The sequence below is a fragment of the Watersipora subatra genome, chromosome 3, assembly GCF_963576615.1.
Source record: "Watersipora subatra chromosome 3, tzWatSuba1.1, whole genome shotgun sequence".
In the NCBI taxonomy this organism is placed as follows: Eukaryota; Metazoa; Bryozoa; class Gymnolaemata; order Cheilostomatida; family Watersiporidae; genus Watersipora; species Watersipora subatra.
In genome coordinates this window covers 42,243,320-42,262,275 of record NC_088710.1, presented here as the reverse complement: position 1 = coordinate 42,262,275, position 18,956 = coordinate 42,243,320, and the positions used below count along the sequence as shown (strand labels likewise).

Sequence of the window (18,956 nt, the reverse complement as noted above, 5' to 3'; positions counted from 1 at the left end):
TTTTTCCGCTCCCTTTCATGCTTGTCACATTCCATATTAACTAAAGCTTCACATAAACTCGATCGCATAAAAGCCGTCTTGTAATCTTGAAATTTATTTATCTGTGAGTCCTGTTTTCAGAAATGTGGTAGTCAGATAAAGATATCTCTTCTAGTATTATCTCTTCTAGTATCATTCTAGGTCATCTAATCATATGTAGATTTTAGATTTTCTTTGATCAAACTTTCTGATAAATCACCAACTTACAGAGTTGTAAGAGTTACCGATCTACACTAATATTCGTGTCTTGCTGCATAATCATTGGCACGGAAAATCAATTCAATGATGCAGGACAGATTATGACACAGCGACTGGTTGTTTACCAAGGGCTTTATTTTCAACTCATTTTCAGTTAAGGCTCTCGCTTGATCATGTAATTTCATATTTTTATTTGTTTTATGCTTTACAACTTATAAAAATTATTTTATGTTTTTATTATAACACGCAGGACTCAGGTTTATCAATCAATCGGGATTATCCTGACACGACTCCATGTTTTCGGCAAGTCATCTGCTATATTCTTCCATCCGTGCTTTTCATGATAGTATCAACCTGCAGGCTCTATCATCTCTACTATAGCAAAAAGAAAGGATGCAGCAATCACTGGTTGGCTTCTGCACAAACGGTACGGTTTTAGAAACATCTATGCTAATGATAAAATATATTAAAAGAAGAAAATTTATGAACTTCACTGAACCAAAGGAATATTCAGTCATACTTTTTGTTTTGTTTCACTTTCTTCACACTGGCCCATTAATCTATTACTAGATGAATGCCTGGTGTTGCATGGGTAATTTATTTTTAATTATCATATACAACATTTACTATTCTAACTTTTAAATGAAAGTATTTGTTTATTTCTGTGTGCGCTAGGAGTTTAATTAAGTTTTTGCTATATATATAAATCTCAAAGATTGTTTTTTGTTTTCTGATGTCGATGTGTCCAACTATAGCGACTAAATTCCAGCAATGAAAAATGTTTACTGCACTGAAATTGAACACATGACGACTGCATTTGCAAGTATGCAAACACGCACATTTTATCGCTGTTTTTATCATCTTGAGCTCATCTACGGTATCCTTATCGCGATTAAAGCTAAATATGTACATTTTAATATGAATTAATATTACCTTTTGCATTTGTTCTTCTTTTGAAATTTTCCTTTTAAAGCTTTTTCAAAATCCATTATTCGTTTTTTATTTGCACTTTTCAATTGGCCCATTTAATATTCAAGTAGGAATGTTTCTACATTCTCTACATTTTGTTCAGTTCGACAAAGAATTCAACTAGTATGTATATATATATGGATATACAGTCAAACATGGATAACTCGAACTTCACGGGGCCGAGCGAAAGTGTTCGAGTTATCAGAGCGTTCAAGTTATCAGAGCACTGTCACAAGTCCATGTATTTATTTATTTATTAGTAGATACATGTACATATACAAACTATAATATAAATCAAAAACACAGATGGTTTGTTTCAAATTAAATGCTTCTAATGTAAAGTTTAAAACGTTTTTATCAAAAAGTGTAGAGATTTTTCTATCACTTGAGATTGGTTTGTTGTTTGAGGTGATGTTATTGCCAGAACGTTTTTTAGGTTAAAATTGGCGAAACTCGATCGTTGTTGAAATGCTCAGAAGAAAATACATCTTTTTCTTTTGAGCGTGTTACCCACGATCAATTTTGCCGATTTTTCCTGAAGTTTATGCGAAGTTACCTCACTTTTCCTTGCTTCCGAAGGGCGATCGCTAAGCGGATGTTTGGTCAAATCAAATTTCACCAAACCTTTAGAAAAGTCGTTGATAAAGATATTTTGCCGATGGTGGTAATAGCGACGCCTATGAATTACGAAAAGTTGAGGTTTTCCTCTATGGCTTGGGATAAAGTGATTTTCTAAAGCGATAACAACCGTCTCGGTAGCCGTTGGGCAAAAAACTGTTCGAGTTAACAGAGTTGAAGTCGAGTTATCTAAAGCAATTTATCATTACGTGGGAACGGACTGAAGAAACCGTTCGAGTTAACCATGTGTTCGAGCTATCCGTGGGCGAGTTATCCATGTTTGACTGTATATATATACAGTCAAACATGGATAACTCGCCCACGGATAGCTCGAACACATGGTTAATTCGAACGGTTTCGTTGGTCCGTTCCCACGTAATGATAAATTGCTATAGATAACTCGAACTCAACACTGTTAACTCAAACTGTTTTTTGCCCAACGGCTACCGAGACGGTTGTTATCGCTTTAGAAAATCACTTTATTCCAAGCCATAGAGGTAAACCTCAACTTTTCGTAATTCATAAGCGTCGTTATCACTACCATCGGCAAAATATTTTTGTCAACGACTTTTCTAAAGGTTTGGTGAAATTTGATTTGACCAAACATCCGCTTAGCGATCGCCCTTCGGAAGCAAGGTAATGTGAGGTATTCTTTGCATAAACTTCAAGAAAAATTGGCCAAATTGATCGTGGGTAAAATGCTCAAAAGAAAAAGATGTATTTTCTTTTGAGCATTTCAACAACGATCAAGTTTTGCCAATGTCAATCTAAAAAACGTCCCGGCAATAACATCACCTCAAACAACAAACCAATCTCAAGTGATAGAAAAATCTCTATACTTTTTGATAAAAACGTTTTAAACTTAACATTAGAAGCATTTAATTTGAAACAAACCATTTGTGTTTTTGATTTATATTATAGTTTGTATATGTACATGTATCTACTAATAAATAAGTAAATACATGGACTTGTGACAGTGCTCTGATAACTAGAACGCTCTGATAATTCGAACACTTTCGCTCGGTCCCATGAAGTTCGAGTTATCCATGTTTGACTGTATATATGCATACTAGTTGAATGCATGGCGTTGCCCGGGTATTAAAAAGTCTTTGGACAGAAAATTTATTTTTATTTGACATATACAACATTTACCATTCTAACTTTTAAACTTCGTACAATGAGAAAAGTGTTTTTTTGTGCAGTTTAAATGAATTAAGAGAAAAAATAAAACTGTAAAGGTTTTCAAACTTTTGCAAACAACTGTAATTTTTAAATTTTATATAATGAAAGACGTGTTTTGGTGAAATAAATTAGGAGGAAAAATAAAACTGTAAAAGTGTTTAAATGTAAACGTGAAATCATTAGCAAGTAATGGCTAAATATAGTCTGTATTTTTATGATTACAATGTAAAATTATTTGGTCTACAGTTATATGATTTGAGTTTGTTTCAGCATTAGCATCATAAGGGGAAAATATCTTATAGAGTGGTATAGCAACCCATAGTTATTATCTAATGCAAACACTTGATAAAAATCATCAAAATCAACATCAATAAAAAATACTAACAAAACAATATGTTAACCTTAGTGACTAGAGTTACCTACAATAACTGTAGTGCATTTTGCATCCTAACTAAAAACTACATATCGTAAGAAAAGTGTTTTGTGTAGTTGAAATAAATTAAAAGAGAAAATAAAAACAACTGTCAAGGTTTCTAAACTTTGTCAAACAACTGTAACTGTCAAACTTCATATCATGAGGAAAATGTTTTGTGCAGGTCAAATAAATTAAGAAAAACTATGTGACATAATTAGCAAGAAATAGCTAAATTAAGTCTGTTTTGCTATGACTACATTAAAAGATGATTCGGTAATGATACACTTAATACTAACTAAGAAAACAAAATAAAAATCCTGACTATGTTGAATCAATAATAACAATTTTTGCATAGAAATTTGTGTTACTAAAAAGGGTTACTGTTCCACCAGAAGCTATCCATCAAAATTGTAAATACAACGATACTGGTACCTCTTGATACTGGTACAAATGTAAAAATGAGATATCGTACTCTCTTAGACTGACCGAACAGAGAGAGAATGTCGAGACTCTTTTTACGGAGATACTATAATTGTCCGCGTGGAAAGAATTGGCCTTGACCGCGGATATAGCAATTGAACCTTACGAAAAACTAAAAATAGAACTTTAAGAATATACAAAAAAGCATCATGTTTCATAGAATTACTAGAATTCATAGTTTCCAATAATCCGTCATTTAGCGTATGGATACGGTATACCTTATATGATGGTGCCTTTGATCGATATGCCTTGTGTAGCTCAGTGGTATAGATTTGATTGAAAGCGTGTGGATCGAAAACTTGCGGTTGTAATCTTCGTGATTTCAAATCCATCATAATGCGGATGTTTAAATTCCTAGCTTTTAACGGCTACAGCTGGACATACACAACGACGAATACACAGACAAACTTTGAGAAATATATATGTAGAAGATAAGATATATATGTAAGTATATATGTATGTATATGTATATATATATATATATAACGTATGCACAAATATATATATATGAAATTAGATTTTAGTTGTATTCGGTGCCAACCAATTTTGTAATTTCAGTGATGACTTGAGCCAATAATACTGCTGATGTGTTTTATATTTTTTCATTCTTTCATTCTCATTGGATATTGACTGGAGCAAAAGTTCTGTTTAGTCTGGTAGTTATAGACAGACCTTTATTTTAGTGCTGTCTCTCACGGTCTTGTTGTAATAGAGCACCGGCTGATAGCTGATAGGCTGTTGCTCTATTGCCAAATGTTTAACAACTTTCTTGCAAATATTTGCGTAAATGTTTATGTCTAGCAGATTAAAATCCATTCATGACCTTTCAAAGCTGTCTCAATTAAAGCTGATTTTATTGACAACCATTTCCTGTTTGAACATTTTGTTAGATGACAACTATAATTTTAGTCAATTTGTTAATCGTACTCATTTAGTACATTAAAACAGAAATCTGCCTAATAACCATTGAATAGAGTGAAATAGCTATACATGTACTTCTATTTATCTTGTTGAGCAATCTAATGTGAACTTTGTGTATATTTCTGTAGCATTTAGTATATTCCCAGCTTGCTGCTCTGTAAAGAATATATTTTAGTTTAAGATATTTTGTAACTATTGTTTTTACTTCTGCTCAATAATTTAAAGGTAAGTTATCGAGACTTGATCTGTTTGAACTCTGTCCTACATCGTTTACAATCCCTACAACGTCTGTTTACAATCCCTACAACGTCTGTTTAAAATCCCTACAACGTCTGTTTACAATCCCTACATCTGTTTACAATACCTACAACGTCTGTTTACAATCCCTACAACGTCTGTTTACAATCCCTACAACGTCTGTTTACAATCCCTACAACGTCTGTTTACAATCCCTACAACGTCTGTTTACAATACCTACAACGTCTATTTACAATACCTACATTATATGTTTACAATCCTACAACGTCTGTTTACAATCCTTACAACGTCTGTTTACAATCCCTACAACGTCCGTTTACAATCCCTACAACGTCTGTTTACAATCCCTACAACGTCTGTTTACAATCCCTACAACGTCTGTTTACAATCCCTACAACGTCTGTTTACAATCCTTACAACGTCTGTTTACAATCCCTACAACGTCTGTTTACAATCCCTACAACGTCTGTTTACAATCCCTACAACGTCTGTTTACAATCCCTACAACGTCTGTTTACAATCCTTACAACGTCTGTTTACAATCCCTACAACGTCTGTTTACAATCTTTACAACGTCTGTTTACAATCCCTACAACGTCTGTTTACAATCCCTACAACGTCTGTTTACAATACCTACAACGTCTATTTACAATACCTACATTGTATGTTTACAATCCCTACAACGTCTGTTTACAATCCTTACAACGTCTGTTTACAATCCCTACAACGTCTGTTTACAATCCCTACAACGTCTGTTTACAATCCCTACAACGTCTGTTTACAATACCTACAACGTCTATTTACAATACCTACATTATATGTTTACAATCCTACAACGTCTGTTTACAATCCTTACAACGTCTGTTTACAATCCCTACAACGTCTGTTTACAATCCCTACAACGTCTGTTTACAATCCCTACAACGTCTGTTTACAATCCCTACAACGTCTGTTTACAATCCTTACAACGTCTGTTTACAATCCTTACAACGTCTGTTTACAATCCCTACAACGTCTGTTTACAATCCCTACAACGTCTGTTTACAATCCCTACAACGTCTGTTTACAATCCCTACAACGTCTGTTTACAATCCTTACAACGTCTGTTTACAATCCCTACAACGTCTGTTTACAATCTTTACAACGTCTGTTTACAATCCCTACAACGTCTGTTTACAATCCCTGCAACGTCTGTTTACAATACCTACAACGTCTATTTACAATACCTACATTGTATGTTTACAATCCCTACAACGTCTGTTTACAATCCTTACAACGTCTGTTTACAATCCCTACAACGTCTGTTTACAATCCCTACAACGTCTGTTTACAATCCCTACAACGTCTGTTTACAATCCCTACAACGTCTGTTTACAATCCCTACAACGTCTGTTTACAATCCCTACAGCGTCTGTTTACAATCCCTACAACGTCTGTTTACAATCCCTACAATGTCTGTTTACAATCCCTACAACGTCTGTTTACAATCCCTACAACGTCTGTTTACAATACCTACAACGTCTATTTACAATACCTACATTGTATGTTTACAATCCCTACAACGTCTGCTTACAATCCCTACATCTGTTTACAATCCCTACAACGTCTGTTTACAATCCCTACAACGTCTGTTTACAATCCCTACAACGTCTGTTTACAATCCCTACAACGTCTGTTTACAATCCCTACAACGTCTGTTTACAGTACCTACATTGTATGTTTATAATACCTGCAATGTCTGTTCACAATGCTGCTGCTGAAGGTTTTCAACATGAAACCACTCTTTTTTCATAATTAAATGAAACCAGGCTCATCGGATGTTGGTGTCACTGTTGCTTGGGTCTCTGTAAATTGAACACACAGAATCTAGATTTTGCTGTGGGCCAGATTTTCGTAATCAAGACTTGCTCTGAATGAGTTTTTTAAAGAACCCGCGTACAGACCACCTCCGCATCTTCTCTTCAATAACCATGCTCAACTATTTAGTTTTTATTATTTTCAGTTAACTTTTTCTCTCACTGAGTTGTTTTAAAAATTACATCTGAGAAGCTGAATTGACCGTGGCAGTGCCATGTTATACATACCATACATCCCCGTATGACCCGTATGAGCAGCTGAAGCGACCGTGGCATTGCCATGTATACATACCATATATACGCGTATGAGCATTCTATTTCATCAGCTTTCTTTCTACTCTAGGCTGCTCTCAGCAATCTGACTGATGTTGTAGATAATATGCATTTGCTTGATGGCACCAGCTTTAGCCGACTTGTCTTTTGAAATACACATCATGCTGCTGGGAGACAAATCCTACGGAGTGATTTATTTGGCTGTAATCTGCAGAGTTCTAGCCCTGGTAAGCCTATCACGATGTTTTTGCAGTAACTGAATTTGAACTTGACCCAAAAATCAAGCTTGTATGCCACTTTAATTGACTTGTTTCGTTGTTGCCAGTTTTTTGACATTCATCAAATGTATAAATTCTATTCTGTGCAGCTCATGTTAATTGGGAAATTTCTTACACAGGCTAACCAAACATATTTTGTCAACAACCTTAAAAAAGGTGACACGTTTCACCAAAATGACAAATGTAACTTATTGTTGTTACAATTGTGTAGCTAAATATTCACTCAGTCGACTAGAACAGACCTACACTACTTATGAGGTTATGCTGTATGAGGTTATGCTGTTTGAGGTTATGCTGTATGAGGTTATGCTGTATGAGGTTATGCTGTATGAGGTTATGCTGTATGAGGTTATGCTGTATGAGGTTATGCTGTATGAGGTTATGATGTATGAGGTTATGCTGTGTGAGGTTATGCTGTATGAGGTTATGATGTATGAGGTTATGCTGTATGAGGTTATGATGTATGAGGTTATGCTGTATGAGGTTATGTTGTATGAGTTTATGCTGTATGAGGCTACGCTGCATGAGGTTTTTGGAAAAATGGAGTATGCAGTAAGAATATCTAGTCAGCAGTAACTGATCTGATCATTATGGATATTAAAAGTCAAGGAAGACAAGTCCAGGGTTCATTATGACATGGTATAATTTTATCAAGTTATAGTTGTAACTAGCGGTAGCTTATCTCAGGGAAATAGCTTCTCTGTCATTCACAATAATCCCATTTATTTGGGTAAGATAAGCTTTATAGATATTTCTGCTACGAAAAGTTGACATTCAATGAAATATAGCTTTTGAACATGCTTTGTGAACTTCCATCAGATATTTGACTCGATTCCCGAAATAAATTGCAGATATTTATATATTCGTCATTTGAAGTTTCTTGAAGCATTGCACTTTTCTATATGAACGTTGGTGAAAGTCGAAAAAAGTGTGAAAACAACAAATAATAAAGGATACAGTCAAAACTTCACCTAGTCTAAGTTTAGAGCATTTTTATCACTCCTACATCAAACTTATGCATTGCCATGCCAATAGTTTTGTTTGCGTGTCTCTGCATTAAACTACTTGTTTTCTCTGTTGTTCTTAAGCTCTTTGTTATAATGCTTATGTTTCTACATTTGTTTTTTATATTTTCTATTAATTTTAAAGATATATAGAATGATCTGCAGTATTTATCAAGGAGTTGTAAGTTTTTTGCTGTGTAATCACTCAAATGTAGTGCTGTGTGTTCTCATGGGAATGTTGGTATGCTGACATTCGACAGCTATAACATATGGAGGAGATCTATGAACAATGTCATTCTGTGTGGCAAGGTTTAATCTCGCAGCTTCTTATGTCGTAGTCTGTGTGGATCAAAGAAAAGTTTATCACTCGCTATTGTTCTTCCATTATAATACTAGAAATTCCCCTGTCATACAGCCCACTGCCAAAGTGATATTGGAAAAAAGAAACGGTACTGATGGTTGAAAAATGCAATATTAGTAGTCAAATGGCACTGCAGTGCAATAGGATAACTGCAATGGTAGCTGTAATGTACTGGGTGTGGGTGTTATTATGTACAACAAACAGCAATAATGAAAGGAAAGGATTATATGTTTATATCTCTCCCCCTGCAATAGGAGAAATGCAATATTAGAAGTAAAATGCACTGATATTATTAGAATAACCAATATTATTATTATAGTAATACAGTAATAATAGAAAACCAATGCACAATTTTGTTTACATTTGCAAACGTCATAGCTAACAATATCAAGAAGTTGTGATATTTATATAGATTTTTAGAAAATCTATTTAACAAAACTATTTAGAAAAAATAATAACAGTGACATATTGCCCATCATCGATGTTGTTAGTGTTACTATAACACTTGAATAATCATCCAAACTTATAATTAAATATTGTAATAATCTCATAAGAATCATTAGAAAAAATATCATCGTCATTTCCTTTACTTTCACTGCATTGGACATCAGTTAGAATACCCAAGTACTCAAAAGTGTCTAAAACGTCAGTTACTTTGAAATCAGCAAAAAAGAAACGATTATACTGTATTTCAGTACTTCTACGTTAATTACAGAAACCTTCGGCAATTCGACAACGCTATAGACTGGTGAAATGCGCACGACTTAATGGTTCTATTCTCTGTCGCTCGCCGTTTCAATTGCCGGTTTTAATTTTGATAAAAGTAAGGCTTGGCAAGTTTTAATAATGATTTTCGGCCAAATTAATCTGTCTATTTGTGTATAATCTGTTCAGATGGGTAAGTTTTAAGATACTGTCAACACTTTTCAAAGACTTGGTAATATATTTAAGTAGGTTTATATGCATTTTGCATCGTTATTATACTTAAACGAATCCACAGAAAAATGGTTAAATTTGTTGATGAGATTTTGGTACAAGGGTTTGCGACATTGTTGATGAATAATTTTCGTAAGTTGTGTGCGCATGCATTTATCATAAAAACTCAAACATTCGCTCCGCTCGTTTGGTCGTGGGAAGATAATTAAAAATGTTTCATCAGGTTTCTCCAGTCAAATTAACCAACTACTTCACCTTGTTTCAACTGTTTTGTATGTTTGTACCAGATGTGTTTACTTGTTTGATAAATCCATTTTAATTAATCATTTTGTTATCATGTAACATATAACCATAAAGTCATGATTGTTATCATGTAACATATAACCATGAAATCATGATTGTTATCATGTAACATATAACCATGGAATCATGATTGTTATCATGTAACATATAACCATGGAGTCATGATTGTTATCATGTAACATATAACCATGAAGTCATGATTGTTCTCATGAAACATATAACCATGGAGTCATGATTGTCATCATGTAACATATAACCATGAAGTCATGATTTTTATCATGTAACATATAACCATGGAGTCATGATTGTTATCATGTAACATATAACCATGGAGTCATGATCGTTATCATGTAACATATAACCATGGAGTCATGATCGTTATCATGTAACATATAACCATGAAGTCATGATTGTTATCATGTAACATATAACCATGAAGTCATGATTGTTATCATGTAACATATAACCATAAAGTCATGATTGTTATCATGTAACATATAACCATGGAGTCATGATCGTTATCATGTAACATATAACCATGAAGTCATGATTGTTATCATGTAACATATAACCATGGAGTCATGATTGTTATCTGTAACATATAACCATGAAGTCATGATTATTATCATGTAACATATAACCATGAAGTCATGATTGTTATGATGTAACATATAACCATGAAGTCATGATTTTTATCATGTAACGTATAACCATGGAGTCATGATTGTTATGATGTAACATATAACCATGGAGTCATGATCGTTATCATGTAACATATAACCATGAAGTTGTGATTGTTATCATGTAACATATAACCATGAAGTCATAATTGTTATTATGTAACATATAATCATGAAGTCATGATTGTTCTCATGTAACATATAACCATGAAGTCATGATTGTTATCATGTAACATATAACCGTGGAATCATGATTGTTATCATGTAACATATAACCATGGACTCATGATTGTTATCATGTAACATATAACCATGAAGTCATGATTGTTATCATGTAACATATAACGATGAAGTCATGATTGTTATCATGTAACATATAACAGGCTTGTGCATATGCACTGTGATTAATATACCCTAAGAGCTTCAACCCTTAAAAAATGTCAATAAATGTTTTGGCAGGGTCTTGCAGTTGTTGTCATCCAACTAGAGAAAAAGAAAGCTGCGAGGTACTTTGGCGGTTTGTTTGGTTTTTGGCTGCTTCTGGGTCTGACCGGGATATTCATCCTCTACTCGGAGATCCGACAAGCTCTCACCAAGGTGTGCCCTTAATGCTGTCTTGTTCGCTGTAGGTTTCATTACACTCATTGGCTTCTCATTAGCCCATGACCTTCATAAGGACTTTAGCATCCCTGAATTCAGCTAATTATACTCCCATATATCTCTGGTCATAAGAATATTCGAGAACAAATGAGATTGCGCGAGCCATTGTGAAATTTTATCCAGTCTGTGAATAGCATAAAGCGAGTACGGTAAGCTGTTGTTGATGCAGATTGATACACATTGTCCTGTTTTATTTAGCCATTAGATATCATCTTTATTTTCAAAACTCCTCTTTGGTGACCAGAAATCAGCTCTGACAATCATAACGGCAGATAGAAAATGGTCATTGAATCTTGACAAAATTAGTCAAGAGCTTAAAGAGTTATCCATGACATTTATGATGGTTGTGAGCCACTTATGTCCCAGTATTATGTGTGTGTATATAAACACTCAGCGTCACCCATCTTCGATGGCCATGTTGCAGTTTAGGCGTATCACTACAGGTTTTCACAAGAATTTTTGTCACAAAAATCAGCTTTATTTAGGTTATTGGCAAAAATGAGGTTGTACTAAATGTGGCTCACCAAAAAAAATAGTAAAAGTAAAGTGGATTATTCAATATAGCCTAGCCTCACATGCACTTACATATTAGTGATCATTACACAAGATATATGCAATCTTCATTACTTTAAAAAAAGTGGTATACATCTGTTGAGCCATGGTTGAATTTTGGAAAAAAATTGTTTTGTACAGGATTCGAACTCGCAACAATCGACTGCCTTCTAACATTGCAGAATAATATAGTTCATATAGTTAATACGCATGAGGATCTCTCGCGTCGCACAGGACTGCCAGTGTACAAGTAGGACATGCTAGGTTTACTACCACCACTCCATTCTTTACTGTTAACAAAAGAGTGTCTTGTGTCTCTTTCGTAAGCTTAGTCACACTTCATGCTCTCTTATCACTGAGCATGCTCTGTTTATAACATGCCTGAATGTATTTGACAGGGTATGGTGGAGCGACAGTTTCAACTGGCTACCTTCATCATTCACTATATACTAGTAGGCACGCAGCTCGCCCTAGCTTTTGTACCAAATCCATACATAGCCGTTAAGGAGGTTAGTGGTTGTTTATTTATTGTTACTAGCGAGTAAGCTAACTGGCAAGTTTGTGACAGGAGATGACAACTATTCAGTTCTGAATAATTAATTTCGGAGTGATGCCATTATATGCGGTGCATGTGTATACGAAGGCATATGTTCTGTTGGTCTTCTGTATATATAATTATGGTCATGTAATGTTCAACTGAGAGATCTATTTATGGTAATGTGATGTTTAACTGAGAGATATAATTATGGTAATGTAATGTTTAACTGAGAGATATATTTATGGTAATGTAATGTTTAACTGAGAGATATATTTATGGTAATGTAATGTTTAACTGAGAGATCTATTTATGGTAATGTGATGTTTAAATGAGAGATATATTTATGGTAATGTAATGTTTAACTGAGAGATATATTTATGGTCATGTAATGTTTAACTGAGAGATATATTTACGGTAATGTGATGTTTAATTGAAAGATTTATTTACGGTTATGTAATGTTTAACTGAGAGATCTATTTATGGTCATGTAATGTTTAAATGAGAGATCTATTTATGGTCATGTAATGTTTAAATGAGAGATATATTTATGGTAATGTAATGTTTAACTGAGAGATATATTTATGGTAATGTAATGTTTAACTGAGAGATATATTTATGGTAATGTGATGTTTAATTGAGAGATTTATTTACGGTTATGTAATGTTTAACTGAGAGATCTATTTATGGTTATGTAATGTTTAACTGGGAGATATATTTATGGTAATGTATTGTTTAACTGAGAGATATATTTATGGTAATGTGATGTTTAATTGAGAGATTTATTTACGGTAATGTGATGTTTAACTGAGAGATATATTTATGGCAATGTGATGTTAAACTGAATTTTTTTTCCACTTCCCAAATAGAGTAATACTTGTATTACTGAAATTTTAACTTCAATTTAGTTTTGCCTGTAAGATGTAGGTATGGGGTGATTAATAATCAGAGAGATAGAAGTGTTGGTCTTCATAAAAATTTTTTTAGAAATGTCATCTCATCGTTTCTCCTGTGTTTAATGCGGATACTCAGATGCCATTATATTGATATTATAGGCTTGTGAACAATACTGCTGATTAATCCCTTAGTGTTGTCTTTCGTAGAATTCCAGTCCTGAGCTGAGAGCTTGCTTTGCATCAAGACTCACTTTCTGGTGGTTCAACGAGTGAGTATATCGGAACCTGAGACCTTTTCTAGCTTTATTTTATTTCTGTTGTTGATTTTGTATTTAATGTTCTTATATATTCTTAATCAAAAACTTATTTCTTTAGGCGATTTTTGTTTTAAATTTTCTAGCTTGATATTGTAGTTTATTAATAGAATAAGAATCCAGCAGATTAGCATCTTCATTTTTAGTGATAAAAATTGTATTCGCTGGCTTCAATTAGACTCATATAAGTATATATGCCGAAATGATCGAATACTATATATCAGTAGAATGGTCACTTCGTAGAATCAGTGACAAGCACTGCTCCGCTGTTAGTCATTTTACTGTACTAAATAGGAATCAAGATAGGATCAGAGACATTGTAATGGAGGAAACATATTTGTGTGTGAGAAAAGAAAGTGTTAGCATATAATGGTTAGAGCTCAGATGGCTATTCACATTACACAGTTTACGCTCTCTCTACAGCCTCATAATGAAGGGGTATCGGAGACCTCTCAAGGACTCTGACCTACATGACTTGAATGACGTGGACAAAGCAAGCAATTGGGTTCCTCGATTTGAGAGAGCATGGCAGCTGGAGACTTTCAGGCTTAGAAGGTTGGTGAGAGGTTCCTTGCTGTATTCTACTGGAGACAGCTCAGAACTGTTGCAGCAGATGATGGTGTGAGCTTTTGGTACCTTTTAGTTGTTGACGTTAGACTCAAAATCAAAAGATATTCATCTACGTACCCAAATTTGATTTGTTCACGTTCATAACTTGTAAAAAATAGATAGTCAAGTATTATAAGTGATTTGGCTGACTTTCCACTTGCCGTAGCATGTAAAACGTTACGGTATGTAAGATGTTACGGTATGTAAGATGTTACGGTATGTAATATGTTACGGTATGGAATATGTTACGGTATGTAAGATGTTACGGTATGGAATATGTTACGGTATGTAATATGTTACGGTATGTAAGATGTTACGGTATGTAAGATGTTACGGTATGTAAGATGTTACGGTATGTAAGATGTTACGGTATGTAATATGTTACGGTATGTAAGATGTTACGGTATGTAAGATGTTACGGTATGTAAGATGTTACGGTATGTAATATGTTACGGTATGTAATATGTTACGGTATGTAAGATGTTACGGTATGTAAGATATTACGGTATGTAAGATGTTACGGTATGTAAGATGTTACGGTATGTAAGATGTTACGGTATGTAAGATGTTACGGTATGTAAGATATTACGGTATGTAAGATGTTACGGTATGTAAGATGTTACGGTATGTAAGATGTTACGGTATGTAAGATGTTACGGTATGTAAGATGTTACGGTATGTAAGATGTTACGGTATGTAAGATATTACGGTATGTAAGATATTACGGTATGTGAGATTTAATAAAATGTCGCATATAGCTGAACTTGTTTTCAGTATTATTGATCAGGTGAGGCAGATTGCTAGAAATTGGGCAAGCAACTCCTCATTGCTCGGTTGGTAAGTGGTAGACGTGTTTTATTTTTTTGCAACACTTGTACCACACTGAGTGTTGTCAACCGATGTATATTTTGAAAGCTAGTGTAGGTAATGAGTCGAGAACAGATATTCTCACCAAATATCCCGTCAGTAGTTTGTCAACTAACCTACATAGCTGTGTGGTAAGTTGTTGGGCATTGAGCATGTCTGACTCTCAAATAGTCAGCCGTATAATCATTTCCAGACCTTCTATAGCTTATCTAACATGTCCATAACTTATCTATAACTTATCTATAAATTATCTATAACTTGTATATAACTTGTCTAGAACTTATCTAGTTAATCTATAACATTCTAATTGGACGATAAAAATATGACTTATTTTTGTGCCGGAGTCTAACACAACTAAGTAGGCTTTATTGCTGGGCTCGGAGAAAGTGAGGTTTTAATGTGAGTTATGTGTATACTGTTGACCAGGTTGATAATTTTTTTTGTGATTATCGTAGTTCATGGTAAATTGGCACTGATTTTTAGTTCTCTGTGGTGTATCGTTTGCTGTCAGTAAACCAAACGTACACACCCAACTTACCTACTTAATGGCTGTTGCAGGCTTGGCGTATACGCAAATAACAAACTATTTTCCATACATTGCATGCTGTCTTCCTGACTCCAATGCAAAAGTCATAAATTTGCAATGAGTTTCAAAGTTCATACACGGCTATCTACACAGCTCGTACGCAGCTCATACACAACTTGTACACAAAAATGTTTACAGTTCATTTTTATCCTACTCGGAAAGTTTTTGAATGGAAACTTTCCAAAAAGCTAGCTCATGATATTCTCCAGCTATTATGTACATGTATGTGTATGTACTCCTTGTGATGTGTAATAACTGCAAGATGTTTGTTGATGTATTCTGAGAGCTATTATGTACATGTATATACTGCTTGTGATGTGTAATAACTGCAAGATGTTTGTTGATGTATTCTGAGAGCTATTATGTACATGTATATACTCCTTGTGATGTGTAATAACTGCAAGATGTTTGTTGATGTATTCTGAGAGCTAATATGTACATGTATATACTCCTTGTGATGTGTAATAACTGCAAGATGTTTGTTGATGTATTCTGAGAGCTAATATGTACATGTATATACTCCTTGTGATGTGTAATAACTGCAAGATGTTTGTTGATGTATTCTGAGAGCTATTATGTACATGTATATACTGCTTGTGATGTGTAATAACTGCAAGATGTTTGTTGATGTATTCTGAGAGCTATTATGTACATGTATATACTCCTTGTGATGTGTAATAACTGCAAGATGTTTGTTGATGTATTCTGAGAGCTAATATGTACATGTATATACTCCTTGTGATGTGTAATAACTGCAAGATGTTTGTTGATGTATTCTGAGAGCTATTATGTACATGTATATACTCCTTGTGATGTGTAATAACTGCAAGATGTTTGTTGATGTATTCTGAGAGCTATTATGTACATGTATATACTCCTTGTGATGTGTAATAACTGCAAGATGTTTGTTGATGTATTCTGAGAGCTAATATGTACATGTATATACTGCTTGTGATGTGTAATAACTGCAAGATGTTTGTTGATGTATTCTGAGAGCTAATATGTACATGTATATACTGCTTGTGATGTGTAATAACTGCAAGATGTTTGTTGATGTATTCTGAGAGCTATATGTACATGTATATACTCCTTGTGATGTGTATTATACATCCTTGTGATGTGTAATAACTGCAAGATGTTTGTTGATGTATTCTGAGAGCTATTATGTACATGTATATACTCCTTGTGATGTGTAATAACTGCAAGATGTTTGTTGATGTATTCTAAGAGCTATTATGTACATGTATATACTCCTTGTGATGTGTAATAACTGCAAGATGTTTGTTGATGTATTCTGAGAGCTATTATGTACATGTATATACTCCTTGTGGTGTGTAATAACTGCAAGATGTTTGTTGATGTATTCTGAGAGCTATTATGTACATGTATATACTCCTTGTGATGTGTAATAACTGCAAGATGTTTGTTGATGTATTCTGAGAGCTATTATGTACATGTATACACTGCTTGTGATGTGTAATAACTGCAAGATGTTTGTTGATGTATTCTGAGAGCTAATATGTACATGTATATACTCCTTGTGATGTGTAATAACTGCAAGATGTTTGTTGATGTATTCTGAGAGCTAATATGTACATGTATATACTCCTTGTGATGTGTAATAACTGCAAGATGTTTGTTGATGTATTCTGAGAGCTATTATGTACATGTATATACTCCTTGTGATGTGTAATAACTGCAAGATGTTTGTTGATGTATTCTGAGAGCTATTATGTACATGTATATACTCCTTGTGATGTGTAATAACTGCAAGATGTTTGTTGATGTATTCTGAGAGCTAATATGTACATGTATATACTGCTTGTGATGTGTAATAACTGCAAGATGTTTGTTGATGTATTCTGAGAGCTATTATGTACATGTATATACTCCTTGTGATGTGTAATAACTGCAAGATGTTTGTTGATGTATTCTGAGAGCTAATATGTACATGTATATACTCCTTGTGATGTGTAATAACTGCAAGATGTTTGTTGATGTATTCTGAGAGCTATTATGTACATGTATATACTCCTTGTGATGTGTAATAACTGCAAGATGTTTGTTGATGTATTCTGAGAGCTAATATGTACATGTATATACTCCTTGTGATGTGTAATAACTGCAAGATGTTTGTTGATGTATTCTGAGAGCTATTATGTACATGTATATACTCCTTGTGATGTGTAATAACTGCAAGATGTTTGTTGATGTATTCTGAGAGCTATTATGTACATGTATATACTCCTTGTGATGTGTAATAACTGCAAGATGTTTGTTGATGTATTCTGAGAGCTAATATGTACATGTATATACTGCTTGTGATGTGTAATAACTGCAAGATGTTTGTTGATGTATTCTGAGAGCTATTATGTACATGTATATACTCCTTGTGATGTGTAATAACTGCAAGATGTTTGTTGATGTATTCTGAGAGCTAATATGTACATGTATATACTCCTTGTGATGTGTAATAACTGCAAGATGTTTGTTGATGTATTCTGAGAGCTATTATGTACATGTATATACTCCTTGTGATGTGTAATAACTGCAAGATGTTTGTTGATGTATTCTGAGAGCTAATATGTACATGTATATACTCCTTGTGATGTGTAATAACTGCAAGATGTTTGTTGATGTATTCTGAGAGCTAATATGTACATGTATATACTCCTTGTGATGTGTAATAACTGCAAGATGTTTGTTGATGTATTCTGAGAGCTAATTTTATCTAGGCCCTCCCTCCAGCAAGAATCAAAGAACGTAAAGCCTAAGGCTGCTGAAGTATTGGCACAAGAACTTGATGATTTTAAAGCCAGTGAGAAGATGTTGCCTGAAGCTGTAAGTTGATTTTGATTTAGGAGAACATACATCTAACATTCACAGCGGGGGAGCTCCTAGTAGTACCCAAGTTCTGTAAGCAATTATCTGTTGTTGCCTTACCAGTAACATACATCTATCATTCATAGCGGGGTAGCTCCTAGTAGTACCCAAGTCCTGTAAGGAATGTCTGTTATTGCCTTACCAGTAAGATACATCTATCATTCACAGCGGGGTAGCTCCTAGTAGTACCCAAGTTCTGTAAGGAATGTCTGTTATTGCCTTACCACTAAGATACATCTATCATTCATAGCGGAGTAGCTCCTAGTAGTACCCAAGTCCTGTA

General features: G+C 34.1%; 1 protein-coding gene across 2 annotated transcripts in view; it reads left to right on the top strand.

Moving 5' to 3' along the window:
• Positions 1-18,956, top strand: part of LOC137391432 (multidrug resistance-associated protein 1-like) — an 82,960-nt gene that overhangs the window by 5,011 nt on the left and 58,993 nt on the right. For both annotated transcript variants that reach the window (XM_068077905.1, XM_068077906.1), the window contains exons 3-9: positions 488-664; positions 7,311-7,436; positions 11,231-11,368; positions 12,382-12,492; positions 13,622-13,683; positions 14,152-14,283; positions 18,526-18,631. In XM_068077905.1, the coding sequence (XP_067934006.1) occupies positions 488-664; positions 7,311-7,436; positions 11,231-11,368; positions 12,382-12,492; positions 13,622-13,683; positions 14,152-14,283; positions 18,526-18,631 (852 nt within the window). The remainder of the gene's footprint in view (positions 1-487; positions 665-7,310; positions 7,437-11,230; positions 11,369-12,381; positions 12,493-13,621; positions 13,684-14,151; positions 14,284-18,525; positions 18,632-18,956) is intronic.